The sequence below is a fragment of the Gobio gobio genome, assembly GCF_949357685.1.
Source record: "Gobio gobio genome assembly, chromosome: 25".
NCBI lineage: Eukaryota > Metazoa > Chordata > Actinopteri > Cypriniformes > Gobionidae > Gobio > Gobio gobio.
The window spans coordinates 20,813,775-20,834,551 of record NC_137121.1 but is presented as its reverse complement, the minus strand read 5'-3'; the positions used below and the strand labels follow the sequence as shown (position 1 = coordinate 20,834,551).

Sequence of the window (20,777 nt, the reverse complement as noted above, 5' to 3'; positions counted from 1 at the left end):
AATTAAAAAAAATTATATATATATATATGTTACCATTTACCATTTGATTCCATCTCCTTAGAGACTGTGACAAGCCCAAGACCATAAAAAAAGACCACAGGAAGTCAAATTCAAGACAAAAAAAAGAAAAGTCACCTTAAAGACAACACATCACAGTCTGAAATGGTTAGAATAAAAATAAATTAATGTATATAATATAATACAAATATAATGCAAATTTATTATATCAATAAATAATTGGCCAAAATTCAGGTTGTGAATTTAGAGAGATAAAAGACAAACTACAACAAAAGTCCATTTGCTTTTTTATATATATAAAATAACTTTACAATTAAATTTAGATTTTTCATTTTGTAAAATAACCATATTTGAAATAAAAGTGAATGTACATAAAAAATATTGCATAAAAAAAGTCTACAAATCTGATTCTGTCTTAGAAACTGTGGCAAGCCCAAGACCATAAAAACATTGAGTACAGATTTTATATTGAGTAGACAGAATTATTGCAACCTGAAATTGCCTGTATCATATATTTTAAGTCTACTTTTTTAATGACAAGTCCTACTATTCAGCCAGTTGCTATACATCATAATTTCAACGGCCAATAACTTGCTTAAGAGCTAAGGATACTTTATCTGGCCAGTATATATTCCTTCCTGTCAACCTATACACCCATTATCCTTGTCTAGATTGGAGCAGTAGTCAGAGGGAGGGCTGGCGGGGGACAAGGGGTCTCCTTTAGAGTTGGTAATGACAGTCAGGCTGAGATTGGACCTGATGCCAGGTCAGTCTGGCTGGCCTCTGAGCTCAGCAGGCAGCCAAAATCTTTGCTTCCACAGTCCAAACATACCAAAAAGCCCCTGCAAAGTGTGACTGCAAGACGTCTGCTTATAAGGACTCCCGGGGAGTGTTTTAATCTAATTTATTTAGAATACTTAAAATATACACAGAACACTTTGTTAAGACATGCAAGCCTTCCACAGCCCTCAGTGTTCCACTTTGTTAATCACTCCATAGTTTTAGTCTGGCATCCATCCTCTTTCAAGCTATTTCCATCAATTAGCAACTGCTGGGGGAGTTCAGGTGGCCACGGTAATGGTAATCTTTGTAGCCAACTGTTCATTGGAAATGATTAGCAGTGCATGGGTTTTTTCAGTAATTCTTTGTTCGCTCTCATTGTCATCATGACCTGAACTCATTGGTCATGCCTTGGTCATTGGGGAACTCATTGTGATATATACACTCTTTTACGTTCTATATAGAACCTAAAAAGGGTTCTGTCAGGCGCTTCATAAACAGTCATGGTCAGAATTATTGGCACCCTTAAAGACAGCAGTGAAAATAAATTTGCATTGTTTATCTTTCATTAAAAAACATCACAAAATTCTAACCTTTCATTGAAGTAAAGCTAATGAATGTGGGAGGAAATCACATAATTTTTTCTCTAATACACGTTGGCCACATATATTGGTATCCCTATAGATTTTAATAAGTAAAATATAGTTTATTCTCTTCATATTTACAATTTTTAGCACACCAGGGTGACTAGGAACATGAAATTATCTATCCTGTTTCACAGGAGTTTAAATATGAGGAAACACAAAGGCAAATTCCTTTAATCCATCGCAGTGAGTAAAATCAAAGAATATAGTTCTGATGTGCAGCAAAAGATTATTGCGCTTCACAAAATAGAAAGTTGCTGTAAGAAAAGAGCTAAAGCATTGAACATTTTAATTCATAATTAAGAAGTTCCAATCAACAGGAAATTGTCTTAATGTACGGCGAGGAGGATAGTTTGAGTGGCCAAAGACTCACATAGAGAAAAAGGTTGTCAAAATTGTACCTTTAGGGGTACAACAGCTTGTCGCTGGGGCAGTACCCTTAAAAGGACACATTTGTACCTGTTTTACTCCTAAAAAGTGCATTTTAGTACCTTAGAGTACAAATACGCACCTTAAGGTCCAACTATGAACCTTTTTGTGGTAAAAAAGGTACAAATGTGTCCTTTTAAGGGTACTGCCCCAGCGACAAGCTGTTGTACCCCTAAAAGTACAATTCTGACACCCTTTTCTCTGTGTGAAGGATCACAGTCTTGGAGTTTTTTTAGGCTTTGAGTCTTGGGTCGGAAAGCCTAAAAGAAATCAAATAGCACCTACATCACCACAAGTTGTTTGGGAGGGTTTCAAGAAAAAAACATCTGCTCTCATCCAAAAACAAACACCAGCATATTCAGTTGCCAGACGCTACAGGAACTTCAAACGGGACGGATGGTCAGATGAAAGTTTTTGGCAGCAAACCCACAAGATGAGTTTGGTGCACACAGGGATAAAAAGTAAATATACTGCTGGATCTTTAATGTTGTGGGCCTATTTTTCTGCTGGAGGTCCTGGACATCTTGTTCAGACACATGGCATCATTGATTCTAAACTGCACTACTCTTTATAAACAGTGGAATCTACAGTATTTTAAAGCTTTAGTATCGCGATACTACCATGTAATGGGGATGGTATACAGTGTAACCCTGATGTGTTATGGCACTCTAAAATATATTAAATGTAACAGAGGAAAAGAACACCTATTAAAATATATTAATAAATGATTGAGTTTTAAATAGGTGTTCTCCCTTATTTCCCATTTTGTATATTTAACAACAGTACATATTGTACAGTACTGCTACTTTTGTGATAAGACATGGCTGAAATGATATTTTTTAAAGTAAATCTTAGAAACCACCTTGTAATTTTTGTGGAGAAAGGGGTATTCCCATCCCACAATTCCCTACACAAATGTAAGTTTACGTTTTTTATGTTACATTTTATGTTATTTAGTTCACGTTTACTGCATTATTTCGTGTCTGATGGTGTTTGATGTTTGTGTATGTAACTGCGGTCTGTCTTTATGTCATTGTAGTTGCTGTAGAGGCCAATTTTTATTAACGTAAGTCATCATGTGGCCTTCCATAATTCCACCTGTACAATTATCAGTACATTTCACAGTAACAGATGTTAATAGCTCAAAATAGGTTGGTGTTAATATTATATTATTTAATGATGTATATAGCCTAGCCGACAGTTGGGAAAAATAAATAAATAACGCGTAATACCCAAAAGTAACCCAAATGTTTGCAACATCATCCCTATATTTTTATGATAAAGTTCTGGCGACCATAATTGCTTGTTTTTTATATAATCGTTTATCATATGAAATCTAATTTAAAAAAAAAAAGATAAAAAATAAAAACCTAAAGCCTCTGCTAGAAATCTTATAATGTGCTGTGGTTGGATCTTCCATCAGGACAATGATCCAAAACGAACATCAAAATCAACACAAAAATGGGTCACTGAGCACAAAAATAAGGTTTTGCCACGGCCATCAAAGTCCCCTGAACCTTATAGAAAACTGAAGAGGAGAGTGTATCATCATGGCTCTGTGAATCTGAAGGATCTGGAGAGATTTTGTATGGAGGAATGGTCTCTGATCTCTTGTCAGGTGTTCTCCAAACTTATCAGGCATTACAGGAGAAGACTCAGAGCTGTCATCTTGGCAAAAAGAGGTTGCAAAAAGTATTTAATAAAAGGGCGCCTTTCTGAGAGTGTATCAGTGCTACAACATTACATCCAAAGCACCAAACGAACCTCAGTAAAAATACATTTTTAAGAAATACATATTTTTATGAGCTTTAATAGCTTAATATCAGCATTCGCAAAAAGAAAAAAAATGTAAGGATTAATCTTATCATCCTTAAGGAAAAGTGGGTCTTTACTGCATTACTGTTAACCAGCATGAAATTGTGCTAAAATAAATTACATCAGCCGAAAGAAAAGTGTTTATTTCATTCATTTTAACGGCATTAAATTGTGCAAACTATTAGCAACATTTTTAAAACGTGACGTCAGCTGAAAAGGAAAGTTGTTTCAGTGGTGAAGCAAGTTATTTTTATTGAAAGATAAAACAGTTTTTCTTAACATGCACTGTTGAATCATTCACAATAACACCAGAAATGTGTATTAGGAAAGTAAATACGGTCCACTTGGATTTCGTGTTGACTTACTAATTGTATTTGTTCTTTATAACAATCAGCGTTGATTCAATTGGATAATCCATTCTAAATTGAGCATAAACCAAACTGGCCAACAGAAGAAAATGAATGGAGAAATGTTGGAAGGCAAGCTAAGGTCTGAGGTAGCTGCATTATAATATCAAACACTACACTAAGTCTGTGTATGTAGGAAATGAAAAGCGTTCGGGCAGATGCCTCCTGTGGTTCTCTATATCACTATGCTGGAGGTCACTGCCCTATTCCTTGGCACTTTGTGAGAAGCAAACCCATGCATTCTCCAATTATTTTCTTAAAAGCCCAGTTACTGTGGCAACCAGGCCAACATGTTTTGCTTGCCATGGCGGCAGGCCAACTCAAACCTTTAAGCTGTTCAAAGCTAGCTCACACATAATGGGGGACTGCTCTTACGCATCGAACCTTACACCTATACTGATTTTGAACACAGATAGAACACCCAACTTAATGATAGCATCAGTTCACTTAGAAGTCCACTGATTGGTTAAAACTAAAGACATCCGCAAGTGCTATCCATCAAAATGCAATTCCAACTATTTAAAAATCTGTAAAGTTCTTGAATACTGAAAAATAATTGTCTGGTCTCTGAGCTAAAAAAAACAACAACCAGACACTGGTCATGAACATGTCTGAACTATTTCACAGTGTTCCTTATACTGAGACCCTTATGCAACATGGATCAATTTTATGAGGCAGAATTTTCTCGCTTTTTCTTTCCAGAGCGTATAGAAGGCAAAAGATGTCAGTCTGAGCTCTAGGGTGTCACATCATCACCTCTATCTATATATCTATCTATTATCTGCTCAAGGATTGTCAGATTTGGATTATAGGTAGATGTGTTGAAGGCTTCTTCACAATGCGTATGAAAATCCAGTCTATATGCTATCCAAAGGATCATTTATAATAACAAATGCTAGTAAATCAAATTGTAAAACCAAATGTTTTGATATCAGCATGCAACTCAAGTCTACAAACTACGTTATATGACTGTTGTTCATTTTACAAAGAAAGTCAGTAAATTACATTGATATTAATGTGGCATTTCCTTAAGTAAATCAATGGAAAAACAAATTCAAACAGACGATCCTTGGTTTGGCTTTAAGCTAGATTTAAGTGCACATGTACATGAAAGGTTGTGTGCGTTATTCTTAATTCTGATCCTAGATTAATGCAGAGTATCACTGATGCACATACACTGGCAGAACATATTATTATTTTTTATGTGTATGACACATATAGTGTTAGCATATTATGCTTACACTATGTGTCATACACATAAGAAATAAATGTATGTGTTAGATACTGAATACAAGTGCAATAAGGAAATACATAATATTCTTTAAAAATCACGAGTCAAATCTACAAAATGGACGAAATTCTCATGAATGACGAGTCAACTCGTCAATGGCAGGGAAAGTGTTAAATGGGCAACTAAAACTGACAGTAGGTGGCAGCAAATCTTAATGACTGAGTCATTGAATTATTCATTCAAACATTTCATTCAAAACAGCTTATATTCATTCAGTAACAAAGCAATTGTCTGTCTTTATGAAAAAAGGCCCAGTCCCAAATGGCACACTTCGTATGCACTTTCAGTCTTGTGGACGTACAATGGCTGCCGAGTGCGCGTATCCATTAAATATATGAGACCATAGGGTGTCTCATTTGTCATTTTAGGATTCAGAAGGGTGCTCGCAGCCGCCCCTTTTGTGGTCGATATGCACCCTCGATGCGCATTTGTACTGAGCCCCCACTGCACAGCAGACGGCGTTACGTCACAAAAGTGCAAACTTGTAAGAAGACTGCGAGTATTTAGGGTGCCATTTGGGACAGGGCCTAACTCATTGAATCACTGACTCACCTGAATCGTTCAAAAACATGGATTCATTCAGAAACTAAACACCCACTGTGTGTTGCTCAGAGAAGTACAACAGTCCTGCTTTGTTTAGAATAACTTTATTCATTGGCGAAATGTGTCTAAACTGTCATTTAATAATAACTTTTTGTTTATTGAACTGTTGTATAAAATCAGTCGTGCTGATAATCCGAAAAACAGCACTCTTGCTTGTGTATCATGTTAGGCTGTAAAAAACAAGAAAGTTTTTTTGAAATGTATGACTCTGACTGGAGGACAGGATGTAATTATCACAAATAAATTAATTGTAATGTTAAAATCACATTGTAAGTATTGAAACGGTTGATAAGAAATGAGTGCAAATGGCACTGATCATTGCAAAATGAGCTGAAATCAAATGACTTTTGAACTGAAGTTCAGATAACATTCAATAAGGCGCAAAATCTACATGGCATCTCTACTGTAATGTTTTTGCAGCCATTAAGTGTTCAAATGATCATTTTAAATAGTGTTACTGCCGCACATACACATTTACTTGCGGTATTATACCGTATTGACGATACTACCGTTTATAAACAGTGGCATCAGTATTTAAAAGCTTTAGCATTGCAAAATTACCGTGGTATACCGTGTAACCCTTATGTGTTATGGCACTCTAAAAAATATTAAATGTAACTTAAAGGAAAATAACACAAATGATTGGGTTTTAAATAGGTGTTCTCCCTTATTTCTCATTTTTGTATATTTAACAAGACAGTATACATATAGGCAACTTTTGTAAGATATTGCTGAAATTATATTTTAAGTAAATCTTAGAAAACACCTTATAATTTGTGGAGAAAGAAGCATTCCCATCACACAATTCCCTACACAAATGTATACGTTTTTTGCATTTTATGTTATTTAGTTCAGGTTTACTGCATTATTTTCGTGTCAGATGGTGTTTGTGTATGTAACTGTAAAACATTTGAAAACATAATGCTTTTAAAAAAAGTAAAAATTCTGAATTGCATATTTATCAACTCAGTACATATTCTTTAATGGTAAGATATTGCTGAAATGATATTTTTGAAACCATGCACCTTATAATTTTTGTGGAGAAGGGGGCATTCCCATTCCCAATTCCCTTAACAAATGTACATTTAAGTTTTTTTATGTTGCCTTTTATGCTATTTAGTTCAAGGTGTGCGATATTTGGTGTCTGATGTTTGTAACCGTGGTCTGTCTTTGTCATTGTAGTTGCTGTGGTCAAAATCCACGTGGCCTTCCATAATTCCACCTGTACAATTATCAGTACATTTCACAGTAACAGATTTTAATAGCTCAAATAGGTTGGTATTAATATTATATGATTTAACGACGTATATAGCCTAGGGAAAATAAATAAATAACGCGTAATGCCCAAAAGTCATCCAAATGTTTGCAACATCATCCCTATATCTTTACGGTAAAGTTCTGGCGACCACAACTGCCTGTTTTTATTATAATCATTTATCGTAAAATTAGCACTTTTATATGTGTTCGGTTAATTCTGCCAATGACCGTTGGCTTACCTTCGCCGAAGAAATGCGCTTGAATCCAGAACAGCAGAAAAAAGCCCAGCGCCGCTCCCGCGAGCGCCCACGCCACGCGAAGATGCTGCATCTCTCTGATGATCTGACGCGTTTACAACAGCACATCCATCCCGACTCAACACGCAATAAACATTCCCGTATTCTCAGGAAGAACAGGCTGTTCGGTAAGGACACTTTCCATGCGGGAAAGCCTCTGTTGATCTGTGTGGAACTGCTCGCGCGACAGGTTTCTATTCGGAGAGATGAAAGTTCAATACGAGTTTCAACGCGGCATCTGACACTTCGTGTCCCATCAACGGCTGCATAGTCTCTCGCTCACTGGTCGTCCCGAAATATTTAACAGGCAATTCGCAGCATGTCTTCACACATCCAAGCACGAGCCTCGCGCTACGTAAACAACTTTCGCCCCCGGAATTCCGTTAAAGTCCAGGAAAAGACCTCATTATGTCCAGTATCACGCGAGAGGTCTCCAGTCTACTGCATTGTTCTGTTGACTTCCCCGCAGAAATTGTGCGGACGCGCGTGCATCCCAAGAAAGCGCGCGGTGCTGCCCGTCTGAGCGTCTCCTATTTAACTGAGGCTGCGGGTATGCACGCGAGTTTCATCTTGGATGAAAATCGACGTCATCACTGTTAAATCTGTCAATCTCCGGGCGATTCCACTTAAGAGAGAGCGAGAGAGAGATTCCTGGTTACAGTAGGCCAACAGATAATTTTTATTACAATAATGTTTTTGTTTTTTTTATGCTAAAACGCATGAGGACATTTTGTACTTTTTGCTATATTTTTTCTAATTTTTTATTTTTTTTAGGCTACCTGGCAGGAATACCTAAATTAAGGCGTCTTCAATCTTCAATCAAAAAGTCACATTTAATATGCTGTTTAATATGTAGATCAAAAGGGTTTCCATTAATATTAATACACTATGAATTGTTTCTTTTCTTTACTTTTCTTTTATTGTGGTTGCCATAACTTTACTGCAAAAATATACAGTGATGATTTAACAAGCATTTTGGTGACTGCGTATTTTATTTTCTAACTTAGTTTCTGTAAGATAATCTAGGGTACAATGAAAGGTCACAAGTTCAGTCATACAAAGGGTAATATTTATGACAATAAATAGTAAATATTAACTAAATAACATAAATGCAACATAAAACAATGTACACAAGAAAGTTTTTTTGTAAGGTGACTCAGTTTTGTCTTTAAAAATATATATGTTTTAAAGCGCATCCTTGTGTGTGTGTGTGTGTGTGTGTGCTTTAAAACATAAAATTGTATTAGAAATAAAAATATGAGCTATATAATATATGGATATTTATATATATATATAATATATATATATTTTATATATATATATATATATCATATTTTATTTCTAATAAATGTTTACAGTAAAATATTTCAATAATATTTTTTTATTTAAATGACTTGCATGGTAGGCCTACTTTATAGTTTACAGATGCAGGTCAAAATAGTTTTTCATTTTCCATCTGATGTAGGTAATTACATATAGGAAATGTTAAATATCATGTTTATGTTCAGATTTATATTTAGTAAGAAAGTAAATATCAAGGAGCTTGAGAATTACGCTTTTATCCGAAGTCATTTACAGTACGAGCTATTCATAACAGTGACAATCCCCCTGGATCAACTGGAGGTTAAGGACACACACAATCTAAATTAACATTCAAATGTAATGCATGTATTTGCATTTCAGAAGAGAGACTTGCTTTCTCGTGGTTTATTAGTTTGAGTTTTTTCTTAATCTTCCCTAAAAATGCATCTTCATGCAGTGATGGATGGCTATTTTCTTTGTCTCTCGATGATATAATTAATAATGATCTATTTTAATGCATATATTCACATTTAAAAGTAATCAATTTTCTTCGCTGTTAATGTCACTTTTCATATTACCCCCAAGTACAGCTGTCCACACATGACATCCCATCATATTCTCATATTGTTCTCACGTACTCCGAGCTTCAGTGGAAGAATGGCAATCAATCAGCGGGGACCCAATTAAATATGTTCAGAATACCGCACCACTGCAAAGTCAAGCTGCTACTGAAATATCTTGCCCTATAATAACATGTTCCCCCTGTGTTGCCAATATATCTCCAACAGATCTAGCATTTTTCTCCCGCTCTATATCTCAATTTCCATCTCGTCTAAGGGGAATATCTATATTTGACTCTGCAGTGTTTGTTAGAGGTACGGTACGAAAAAAAACTGTGGCAGGACAATAGACCCGGTTCCAATTTATTAAGCCTGCTTTCATTTACTTACTTTTTACATTTGTTTTCCATAGTAATTGCAACGTCTCAGAGGAGACGCTGGAAAGCAATATTGGCGTGATATATAGATAAACAATATCAGCCAGACCCAGTACCCTATTTTGTTTGCTATTTTTGGTATTACCAAGGTAATTAAATCAGCGAATGACGGTCACCCATGGAAATCAAATGTCTGATTATGAATATGTTTTCATCTAGTATTTAGCAGCTATTATGGTGAAAATAAAGTGTGAATTAAACAATTATTGAAATTCCACGCGCAGAAATAACACCTTGAACTGAACTGAAAAACTCCACATTTCCATTCATGGACTTAATCTCTCAGATCAATGCAGGGACAAGCCACTGTTTGCCCTTTTTATCTAAATCCCTTTTCCTGGATTTGGAATCAGATATCCGTTTGTTCAGAGAACTTCTAAAACGGATTGCTAGAAGAACATCAGCCCCAAACTTTAGATTTGAAATGAGAAAAATACTCACTAAACATTTATCTCATGCTAATGTGAGCATTAGAAGCATCCCCACAAATGAAAACTCTGTCAAGCTCCATAATGACAAAAAGCACCATAAAAACGTCAATACCACTTTTGAGAAACAGACAGAAATGTAAGTCTGTATTCAATGATATTCTCCCCTGCAGGGAGCAAGATCAGTGAATCAGTGAGATCCAAACTGTATAAAAATAGTTTGAATGAAATTTAGCATATATTAAGAACAACATGTGCTTTAGAAGCAGGGGAAAAATAAAGAGGGGAAAAAACATATTAATGCATCTTGACTTGCACCATCTTCCTGTCTGAGAGCCAAGGGCGCTCTCACCTGCACCGTAATGTTATGCAGCATTTCTGTCAGCGTTATCACTGCAACACTCTGGGGGAGCAAAACGCAGACCACCGCTTGACTGCTGAATGTCCCTAAAGCGCAGTTTCCACTCCACGATACGCCTGACGACATGGTGCGTCTCGCTATAATCAATATATTTGTCATTGTCAGGATTAGTCACGGGCCTTAGTGCAACCACTGACCCTGGGAACCTGCTACCTTGATGAATTTGTGAAAATGAAAGACGCACATCAAGTGGGCAAAGCAATGATTCTGTAAAAGTTATATATTGATCTGCAAAATACTACTCATTTAAAGAGAGAGTTCAGCCAAAAATGAAAATTCTGTCATCATTTACTTTATATATTCTGTGTAAGAAAAAAGATATCTGAAAAAAACGTCCCTTTTTTTCCATGTCCATACGATGAAAGTCATCGGGACCCCATTGAGTTTCTTTGTATGGACAAGCGGTTTTCATTCTTCAAAATAACTTTTTGTTACACAAAAGTTATAAGTACAGTGATGTTCGGTCTCTTGTCTTGCGTAGCCAGACTAACGGCATAAAGTCTGGACTCTAATAGGTCGAGGACTGCCCAAGAGGACGTTTGACTCACATGTAACGCAACCAATCAGAGTTCGTTTTGTTCCGTGTCGTGTTTAGGGGCGTGAAAGTGTAAAGTCGATATCCCTGCAATAACAGACCACCGTGCATCTATAAACTATTCATTCAAGAACGTTGTGCAAGTTCACACTGGAGCCGCGAACTTCACATACTTTTGCAAATCCAGCATTTAGTTGATCCAGGTAAGCGCTCACTGTCACAGTTGTAACCACGACGGCTTTCTTCTTTCACGAGGGAGTTTGGCGTCACGGCATTTGTTTCTAGGTGGACCGTTAAAGGGATAGTTCACCCAAAAATGAAAATTAGCCCATGATTTACTCACCCTCAAGTCATCCGAGGTGTATATGACATTCTACTTTCAGACGATTAAAATGTATTATAATAGAGTTATATAAAAAATGTTCTGGCTAATCCAAGCATTATAATGGCAGTAATAGTTGCGCTGTTTTTGAAGTCCATAAAAAATGCATCTATCCGTCAAATAACGTGCTCCACATGGCCCCGAGGTGTTAATAAAGGCCTTCTGAAGCGAATCGATGCGTTTGTGTAAGAAAAATATCCATATTTAAAAATGTATTTAATTTTTTTCTATGGCTCTACATCAGCCGTCCCCGCATCATCACTTCCGGCGAATAAGGTCAAAATACATGCAAAATACCGGCGCAATCATAGATATATACATAGATTCCTCATTAGTGCCTGCGCGGATTGGTCGAATGAGGCATCTACGTATATATATCTTTGATCGCGCTAATATTTTGACCTTATTCGCCGGAAGTTATGGCGCTGGGAATACTAGATGACATTCGTCTGATAAGAGGTAAAAAAATAACATAAAAACTGTTCGGTTTCTCGCAGAAACCGATCGTTTCGTGTCATCAATGTGTCGCCACGAGCCGCATGGTTTAATATGGATTCGTATGTCTATGTGTTTTTACTCTCATTGCTCTCATACTCTAAAATATCCCCATTGACATGCATTATATGACTATCACACTGCAACGGTTGGAGTTAAAAATCTTCATTTGTGTTCTACTAAAGAAACAAAGACACCTACATCTTGGATGCCCTGGGGGTAAGCAGATAAACATAACAATTTCGTTTTTGGGTGAACTATCCCTTTAAAGAACGCAACACACACGTCTCATGAACATCCTGTAGAATTCAACCAATCAGATGACGACTTCAAAACTCCTGAAGTGTTTCTAGATACGTGTGCTATATGCATCAGACGTTTAGCCAACGGTCCTTCAGACATTCAACTAGTCTGTCTCTAATGTGACATTTTTGCATGTCATGAACCACCTCTTAAGTACACTGTAAAGAATTGCCAGTAATTTACAGGATTAAAGAGTATTATTTTATAATAAATTACTGTAGTCAGAAATTTACTGTGAATAAATGTAATTCTTTACAGCTGTAATTGTTTTGAAGTCACCATTATGGAGATCGGTGTTCCATTAGCTTGGGATCTTGGACCCTCTGTATTCTTATTCAAATTTCTGTTCTAGCCAAGTCAGAAATGTGACAAATAAAAAAAAAACATATGTTAAAATTAAAAGTATGACAAGCTAGAATATGAAATTGTTTAGTCAAACTATTCTTCGCATGAATATGAAGGTTTTGTTTTAGTATTATCTGTTAACTGTCACTGGCCCACCGGTGGGCCCATTTGCCACTGCATGTTTAAAACAATTATATCCTATATTTATCCTTATCTAATGTTGACAAACTATATGTCATTCGAAAGCTTACAAACTCAAGATTCATCCTGTGAAAACCGTTTTGAAATCGGATTTTGTGTTACCATGGAAACGGTACTCTAAATTCTTCTAGCGGCTCCTCCCCTAGTGGGCGTCATCATGTTTTATATTACAACATTTATTTAAAAAACTTTATAATCAAAACCTTTTCTAATCTTGACAAAACACATATCGTCAGAAAGGTCTTGAGTCTCACGGTTCTATATTTTTCAACTGTTTTGTGATATTTGGACAAAAATATATAGATTTGTTACAGGTGATTGCATAAAAAAAATCTATGGAATTTCAATGACACCCGGTGGCTATTTGTGTACAGCGCCTATACAAAATCTCATGGGAACTTCAATTTTTGTGATATCAACTTCAAATTTGGAACACAAATTGGTTAGACATTTGGCATTGATTTGATAGTAATTTTAGAGTACAAATTATTTTGTAACGTATATATTTTATATAAAATATTTAGTACATTATATTTGATTTACAGTAAATTTAAACTTTCATAACTTTTTCATACTTTCATTTTTTGAAGTGAACTTGAGCCATAATCTGCTGACTGTCTTCTTTAAAATGAGACCAAACTTATGTCTATATTCCAAAGCATTCTTGAATTGCAACCATTTAAGTTTGGATAGTGCATTTTCATGTATATTTTCAAAAAGGGGGGTGACAGTTAACAGGTGCATGAAGATATAGTTACAAATAACTTATTTCATAACGGTTTGTAGATGGATCTTTCACAATAGTGATGCAACTTCTGAGATTCATCTTTGAAAGATGTGACATCATCTTGTAAATATCACCTAATGAGGCACAGCAGACATCAATACTTGATATATAAAACCAACAATGGTGACACTCAACAAATAATAAAAACACTTATACAACATAAACCAACATTACAACATAAACCAACATCACAAACTGCTAAAAGTGAGGCAAAAATCAGTTCAGTAGCACAGATAAAACTAAATGAAGAAACTCCACAGCATAATCTATTCATAATCTGTTATCACTGCATGCTGGGTACCTTCATAGAACATATGAACTGTAGAAATACAGTATGATGTTGTTTGTTGACAGTAAATTGTTTTAAATTGTAAACTCACAGTAAAACCATTTTTAGTGCAGTTGGATACAAGAAAAATCCTACTGTGAAAGTAATACAAATTTGAACCTGGAATATACTGTAATTTCACACTAAAATGTTTAAAAGTGTAGCAAACGAAAAAAAAAAAACGCATTTTGGGAAAAGCCAACCAGATCTCATAAGAAACCATAGCTATTTTACAATTCAGCGAATTTGTATGATTCGTACAAAAACCTACGATTTTTAGAAAAATCAAGCATGAAATTCCATCTCTAACCCCACCTCTAAATCGAACCCTTAGTGAAGCCTAAGATTGTAGAAATCCTGCAATTGAGATTGTTCGAATTCTTAGAAACTTGCTGCCAATTCAAGAAAATGTAAAATAGTTACAAATTGCCATGGGAGTGTGTTGGGTAAAGCATTTAAAAAAAGATAATTGTATTGAATACTCTGAAGAGTTTCTTCAAAGTTATCTGGTCTTTATTACCAGTAATGTTCACAAAACATTAGCACAAACACAATATTTATTCATTGTTTCAGGAACTTTTTTTCAGAAATGTTGCACGTTCATATAACATTTTTTTCATAACTTAATTGGAACATTAACGTTCTTAGAATATAATGTTAGTTGAAATATGACTTCTGAAGAACATCAGTCACTTTCGCTATATTAAAGTGGCCAGAATATTCTTCAAAAATGGGTAAGAAAATCATATGTATTCAGAACAACATCAGAGTGTGTAAATAATGCCAGAATTTCATTTCTGGATGAACTAGACTTTTAACGCAAGACAAAAGAGCATCCTTTCAGAATGACAATGAATAGCCGGTGAAATGACTCACAGCTCTCAAAATCAAACAGATTTAATGCTCATGTGCAGATGTAAGACTTTCTGCTCTGACAGGTGTTTGAACCACAGGATCATGGCTTCCGGGGTGTGAAACCTTCATTTCAATTCAGCATAATTAGTCAAGACAGATTTTAACCAAGTAAAATACAAGGAGCCTGAAGAGGAGAAGAAATTGATACACTCAAGGAAATACCACCAACCAATGACTAAACTGCACAGCGCATTCTTATTACAGTTCGGGTTGTGCAATCCAATTTGGATGAATCCCATTAAATGTGACATCCGCCTTCACAATATCCATTCCAGTAAATCTGCTGCATGCATTTCAGCAATGTTTTCCCCCAGTTTCAAGATATGTTGTTGATCCATTTGGCATTCAAATATCAGACTCTTGTTTAGCTAATGTGGAATACCATATATATTTACAAGTACATTGAGAAACTGTGACTGTATCCTTTGATATGAGTGGTGAGTGATGTGTTTCTGCTGTCAGAGGTAATCAGAATGGATTAAGCCTCACAGTTTTACTCCCAGACAGTCCGAAAGAAAAGCTGATAGTAGAGATCCCAATCAAAGAGAGGTGGGAAACTGTGACAAGTCCAGATTCGTTGAGTGATAAGTAGGCAGGGGCTCTTCTTCTCTCGTCTGCCTGCAAAGACTTTTGTAATCAATCTACGCAGACTAATTTGGGCCGGTCTTCACATTGTGATTTAAAAAGAGGTGGAGTAGGGAAGTGAGAAATGGTCTGACAGGCCAGTGTAAAGCAGTAGCGTCATGGGTCCTGCAGTGCACTACATTTTCTTCACTAGCCTGGTCCTACCAGACTCTCGTACATTTCATTTGTACAGAGAGTCTGGCCACTCTCCATTGACAAGCGAATACTTCCTTGAAGGCGGGTACTCTGTTGAAGTTTAAAACTATTGGATCTGCCCAGAGACACTCTGGATCTGCCATAACCGATCGCTAACGTTTGGTCGTGACGTATGTCATCTCAAACTAGCGCACGACATCAACGTCATAGTTCTCAGCCACTCCCTCTGTTCGCTGATTGGACCGGTTAAAATTTGATCGGAGAAAACAGAGAATATACCGCAATCCCAGACGGAGTACTGAAGGAAAATGAAAATTGAGCGGAAGACCGTAGGAGGGTGGAGCCAGGCTATCATACTACAGTAACGTTAATAAATCTTTAGTCCATTAGCTCATCCATCAATATGATTTCCCGTCGGATTCTTTTCCACCGGCTGTAGAGGTGAAGACAACAACTCTAATGATTCTGCGAAATCAAGGTGTCATCAAGCTACGCCTTTGTTTTGAATAAATGACCTGTAGCGATGAAAAATTACATATTGTGCCTTTTAAGATGCACTGTGTATATTTTAGTGGCATCTAGTGGTGAGGTTGCGAATTGCAACCGCCCAGCACTCACCCCTCCCTTTCGAAGCACATGGAGAAGCTACGGTGGTCGACACAGGACAAAGATGTCGTTGTCTGAGACAGCAGAAAGTAGCTAGCGCTCTGTAGAGCAATTTGTCCGTTTAGGGCTACCGTAGAAACATGGCGGCACAAAATGGTGACTTCACTGTAAGGGGACCTGCGATGTATGTAGATAGAAATGGCTTATTCGAAGGTAATAAAAACATAACGGTTCATTATGTAAGGTCTTTATACACCACTGAAAACATAGTTATGTATATTATATTGCATTTCTGTCAAAAGATCCTCATAAATACTACACTCTGCATCGTTAAGGATTAAATGAACATTTTAAGTAATTTCAATACTGTTTGAATAATTGTTGCCATTAAAGAGTGTTTTGCACAAATTTCCTGAGCAATTATCACAATTAACATCAAGTTGTCACCCTCATGCAAACTATCAATCTCATCATACAATACCTTTTGCCAATTTCTGAAAGTCTGTTTTACCCTTTTAGAATAAAACACTTTCTTAATTTACAAGACAGTCATCTTTTACTTCAAGACACAAAACTCAAAATGTAGCATGAAAGCAATGACTCCATGTGTAAAGTCAATATTTACTGAGTGAAACAGCAGTGCCTTGGTCTGTTTAAAGGACCTATGGATGGTTTCAAAAAAGGGCATGAGGGTGGAAAAGCAGCTCTTTCTCTAGTTCCGAAGTGTTTTCCATGCAGGGCAGGCCAGTATTATTATGGACAGTATTGATTTGACAGAACTAACATTTTGCCCATTGACCGTGATGCACCATTGTAGCTAGTAGTGTTTATGAAATGGATAGCATGTGTGAAATTAATTATTGACAGATTCAAATGTGCCGTCCACAGCGGCGTAAATGTGGATAGTAAGCAGTTTTTGACAAACGTTTTGGATAAATCATTCAGACAAGGTTTAGTGTGGGCAAGCAACCGAGCTTAAAAAAGCTTTCACGTGAATGATTCAGGGGTAGATTATCAAGTTGTAATGCTGTATTCACTTGGCTTGTCAAAACATACACAACGTCTGTGAGCACATTTCTAAAGTGCTACATCACAGTGAAAAACTGCCGATTTCCAACATAATCACTATGACTATGCAGCGATTTAAAGGAAAACCTTCAGTCAGGTGATTCTATGTGCAATGACTGAAAGAGACTGAAAAAGAGATTGCTTATTAAAATCTAATACCTTGTAAAGGATCAGTAAAATGAAATACAGATTTGACTAAAACATTGTTTAGGCCAGAGATGTAATCACGAGAAGGCATTCCACCGAGGATAACTCCATTTTCTCAAACTGTTGGCAGCATTACCACCAAATTGAGAGAGAGAGAGGAGAAAAAAGTTAATGTGCTTGTAAAAGATGGGCCACTTTATGAATTTTACTGCCCACAGGTCAGATGGGAATACATTCATTCTATATTCAGTGCAGAATTTATACCAGTTTCCCATCGTTGCTATGCAAAGCACACAAGAACATTTTCAAGGCAAATCATAAAGCATCTGCCCTTCAGTAGACGGAGAAACAATTCTGAAAAGGTGTGTATGTATGTATGTGTGTGTGTCTGTCCTTTAATACTTCTCTCAGGACATGCCATTTTTTAAATATTGGTCTATATAAAGGTCAATGACATAATGCTCATTTTTGGTCTGAATCTATTAATTTATTCAGAAAAACTTTAACTCTTTCCACGGCAGAGTTTTATACAAAAGTTGCCAGCGATTGTCAGCATTTTTGATCATTCCATCTATGCTTTGATCATCGTTCTGAATCCGATCCAGGCAAATTCTTTGACAAAAAACGTTTTGAGCTTTTTGCTCAAAATGTAGCTTTTTTTTAACGAAACTTACCCACATTTAAGTGTTGATAAAAAAGAATGCATGAAGCTAGAATAATATTTTTTGTTTAAAGGCAGAGGGTCTGTTCTTTCTTTTGATATATTGCATGTTCAGATATCCATACAACAAAATATTCTGGGGGCCATGAAAGTTTAGTAAAAAATTATCAAAAAGGCTGGTGCTTACTGGCAATTTTTTTTTAAAATGCTGGCGGGTAAAGGGTTAAAATCCAATTCATACCTTCTTTTTTTTTGAGTTTTTAATAAATTCCTTTTGATATGTATGGAGGCATAAAGCAAAGAAAATCAGGTTTTCACAACTGTGCTTGTCATAATGCAGGAAATTCCTTTATTAAATCAATTAAATTCATGAAAAGAAAACTATATTAAACAGTTTGGCATAATATGATCACATTTCAGAGATTTAGACAGCAAAACTGCTTTACTGCTCATTAATATTTGAAAAAGCTATGGGGTGCAAGCAATGTGCAGAAAGGAAAAAACAAAGACAGGAAATGATTTCATAGAGAGGATAGGAAATGATGGCAAAGAGAGAGGATAGCGGATAGAGGATAGATAGAGAGGATCCCTGCAGCAAACAGTCATGACTGTGTCAAGGTCAACAAAATCTCTTAAAATAACAGATCATTTGACCATTTTATGACAAGGCCATTAATTCAGGTTTTGATGTGTGACACCCCCAAAGCTGAATGATATTTTTAAATTGATAAGTCATGATATAAGTCATGATGATATATATAAAACTACATTTTACCTTAAAAAATTACAATACAAAAATTATGATTAAGATGTGTACATTTTACTGATGATCATACCACGTGACATTAAATTGAAAATTTTCTTGAAATTGGTAGTTTTTCAAAACCATATGACACAAACAGGAATACATGAGTATGTTTCTTAGAATTTGTCTTGTGTTTTAATTTATTTAAAGGATGACTTCAGTGATTTAGCATAAGTTTTTTTTTATCAGTAGACACCCGGTAGTATATTCAAATTATGGTACTTTCCCCCCTTATATCCCCCTGAGACGAGAGAATTATGTTATGGATTATAATTATTATTTCAGGAAAAAATCCTCAGATGACGCAAATATCGTCATTTTACGTCATCGGAGGATTTTTTGGCCAGAGCCTAAAGACTACAGCCACTAGATGGAACTGTTCCGCATGTTATCAACCCGCCCATAGGGGAGAGATTGGAGAGATCTCACGTACAGAATGTAAGACTCAGAAGGCCGCATGGACAATCATAACGGAGCGCAGTGCTGAGTAAAGTGAGTGTTTCAACTTTTCAATGAATTCCTGTGATAGTTTAGCTTCCATATGCGATCTGAAAACATGCCAGACTGGCGCTTAACGTTACCTCAGCTCTGATCAGCTCTTTGTGAGGAATGAAATCTGACACTGCTGCGTCTGTGCCGTGACTCTCGTTCGGCTCACTCACACTTTATTGAAAAGACACGTTCAGTTTTTAATTGTAGTGTTTATTCTCTAACTAAACGAAATGATTGTATTACTATGAAGATCAAAATGACGGTGTACGGAGTGGCCTCGTAGGGCGGCGAAGCAAGTGCATTCTGGGAGTTGTTGTCTTTCATCCACATAAGACAAAAATAAATTTTCTGTCTTTTCTCAGTCTAGAAGGCGCCAAATTCAAAAATAATTTCACATTTCTACTACATAAATGACCCAGTTTAAATACAAAGCTTAAAGGGTTAGTTCACCCAAAAATGAAAATTCTGTCATTAATTACTTACCCTCATGTCGTTTGACACCCGTAAGACCTCCGTTCATCTTCGGAACAGAAATGAAGATATTTTAGTTGAAATCTGATGGCTCTGAAAGGCCTCCATTGGCACAATGGCACGGTTCACTCTCAAGACCCATAAAAGGTACTAAAGACGTCGTTACAAAGTCCATCTCACTACAGTGGTTCTAAAATAACTTTATGAATCGGCGATAATAGCTTTTGTGCGCAAAAAACCCCTAAATAACGACTTACATAGTGATGACGATTTCAAAACAAGGCATCATGAAGCTTCGAAGCGTTATAATTCAGCGAGCCGAATCATGATTCGGATCGCGTGTCAAACCGCCAAACTGCTGAAATTTGGCGATTCAAACCGCTGAATCGACTCGCTGATTCATAACGCTTCGAAGCTTCATGATGCCTTGTTTTGAAATCGTCATCACTATGTAAGTCGTTATTTAGGGTTTTTTTGCGCACAAAAACTATTCTCGCCGATTCATAAAGTTATTTTAGAACCACTGTAGTGAGATGGAATTTGTAACGACGTCTTTAGTACCTTTTAAGGGTCTTGAGAGTGAACTGTGCCATTGAGCCAATGGAGGCCTTTCAGAGCCATCAGATTTCAACTAAAATATCTTCATTTCTGTTCCGAAGATGAACGGAGGTCTTACGAGTGTTGAACGACATGAGGGTAAGTAATTAATGACAGAATTTTCATTTTTGGGTGAACTAACCCTTTAATGCTAAATCACTGAAGTAACCC

At 36.3% G+C, this 20,777-nt stretch overlaps 1 protein-coding gene across 2 annotated transcripts in view; it reads right to left on the bottom strand.

The window, feature by feature from the left end:
- tafa5b (TAFA chemokine like family member 5b) overlaps window positions 1-20,777 on the bottom strand; it is a 66,374-nt gene that overhangs the window by 35,426 nt on the left and 10,171 nt on the right. The window contains exon 1 of one of the 2 annotated variants that reach the window (XM_079809894.1): window positions 7,484-8,134. The exons of the other annotated variant lie outside the window; for it this stretch is intronic. Coding sequence (XP_079666020.1) covers window positions 7,484-7,574 — 91 coding nt within the window. The 5' untranslated portion in view covers window positions 7,575-8,134. Of the gene's footprint in view, window positions 1-7,483; window positions 8,135-20,777 lie in introns of those variants that run through there. 2 annotated transcript variants of the gene reach the window in all.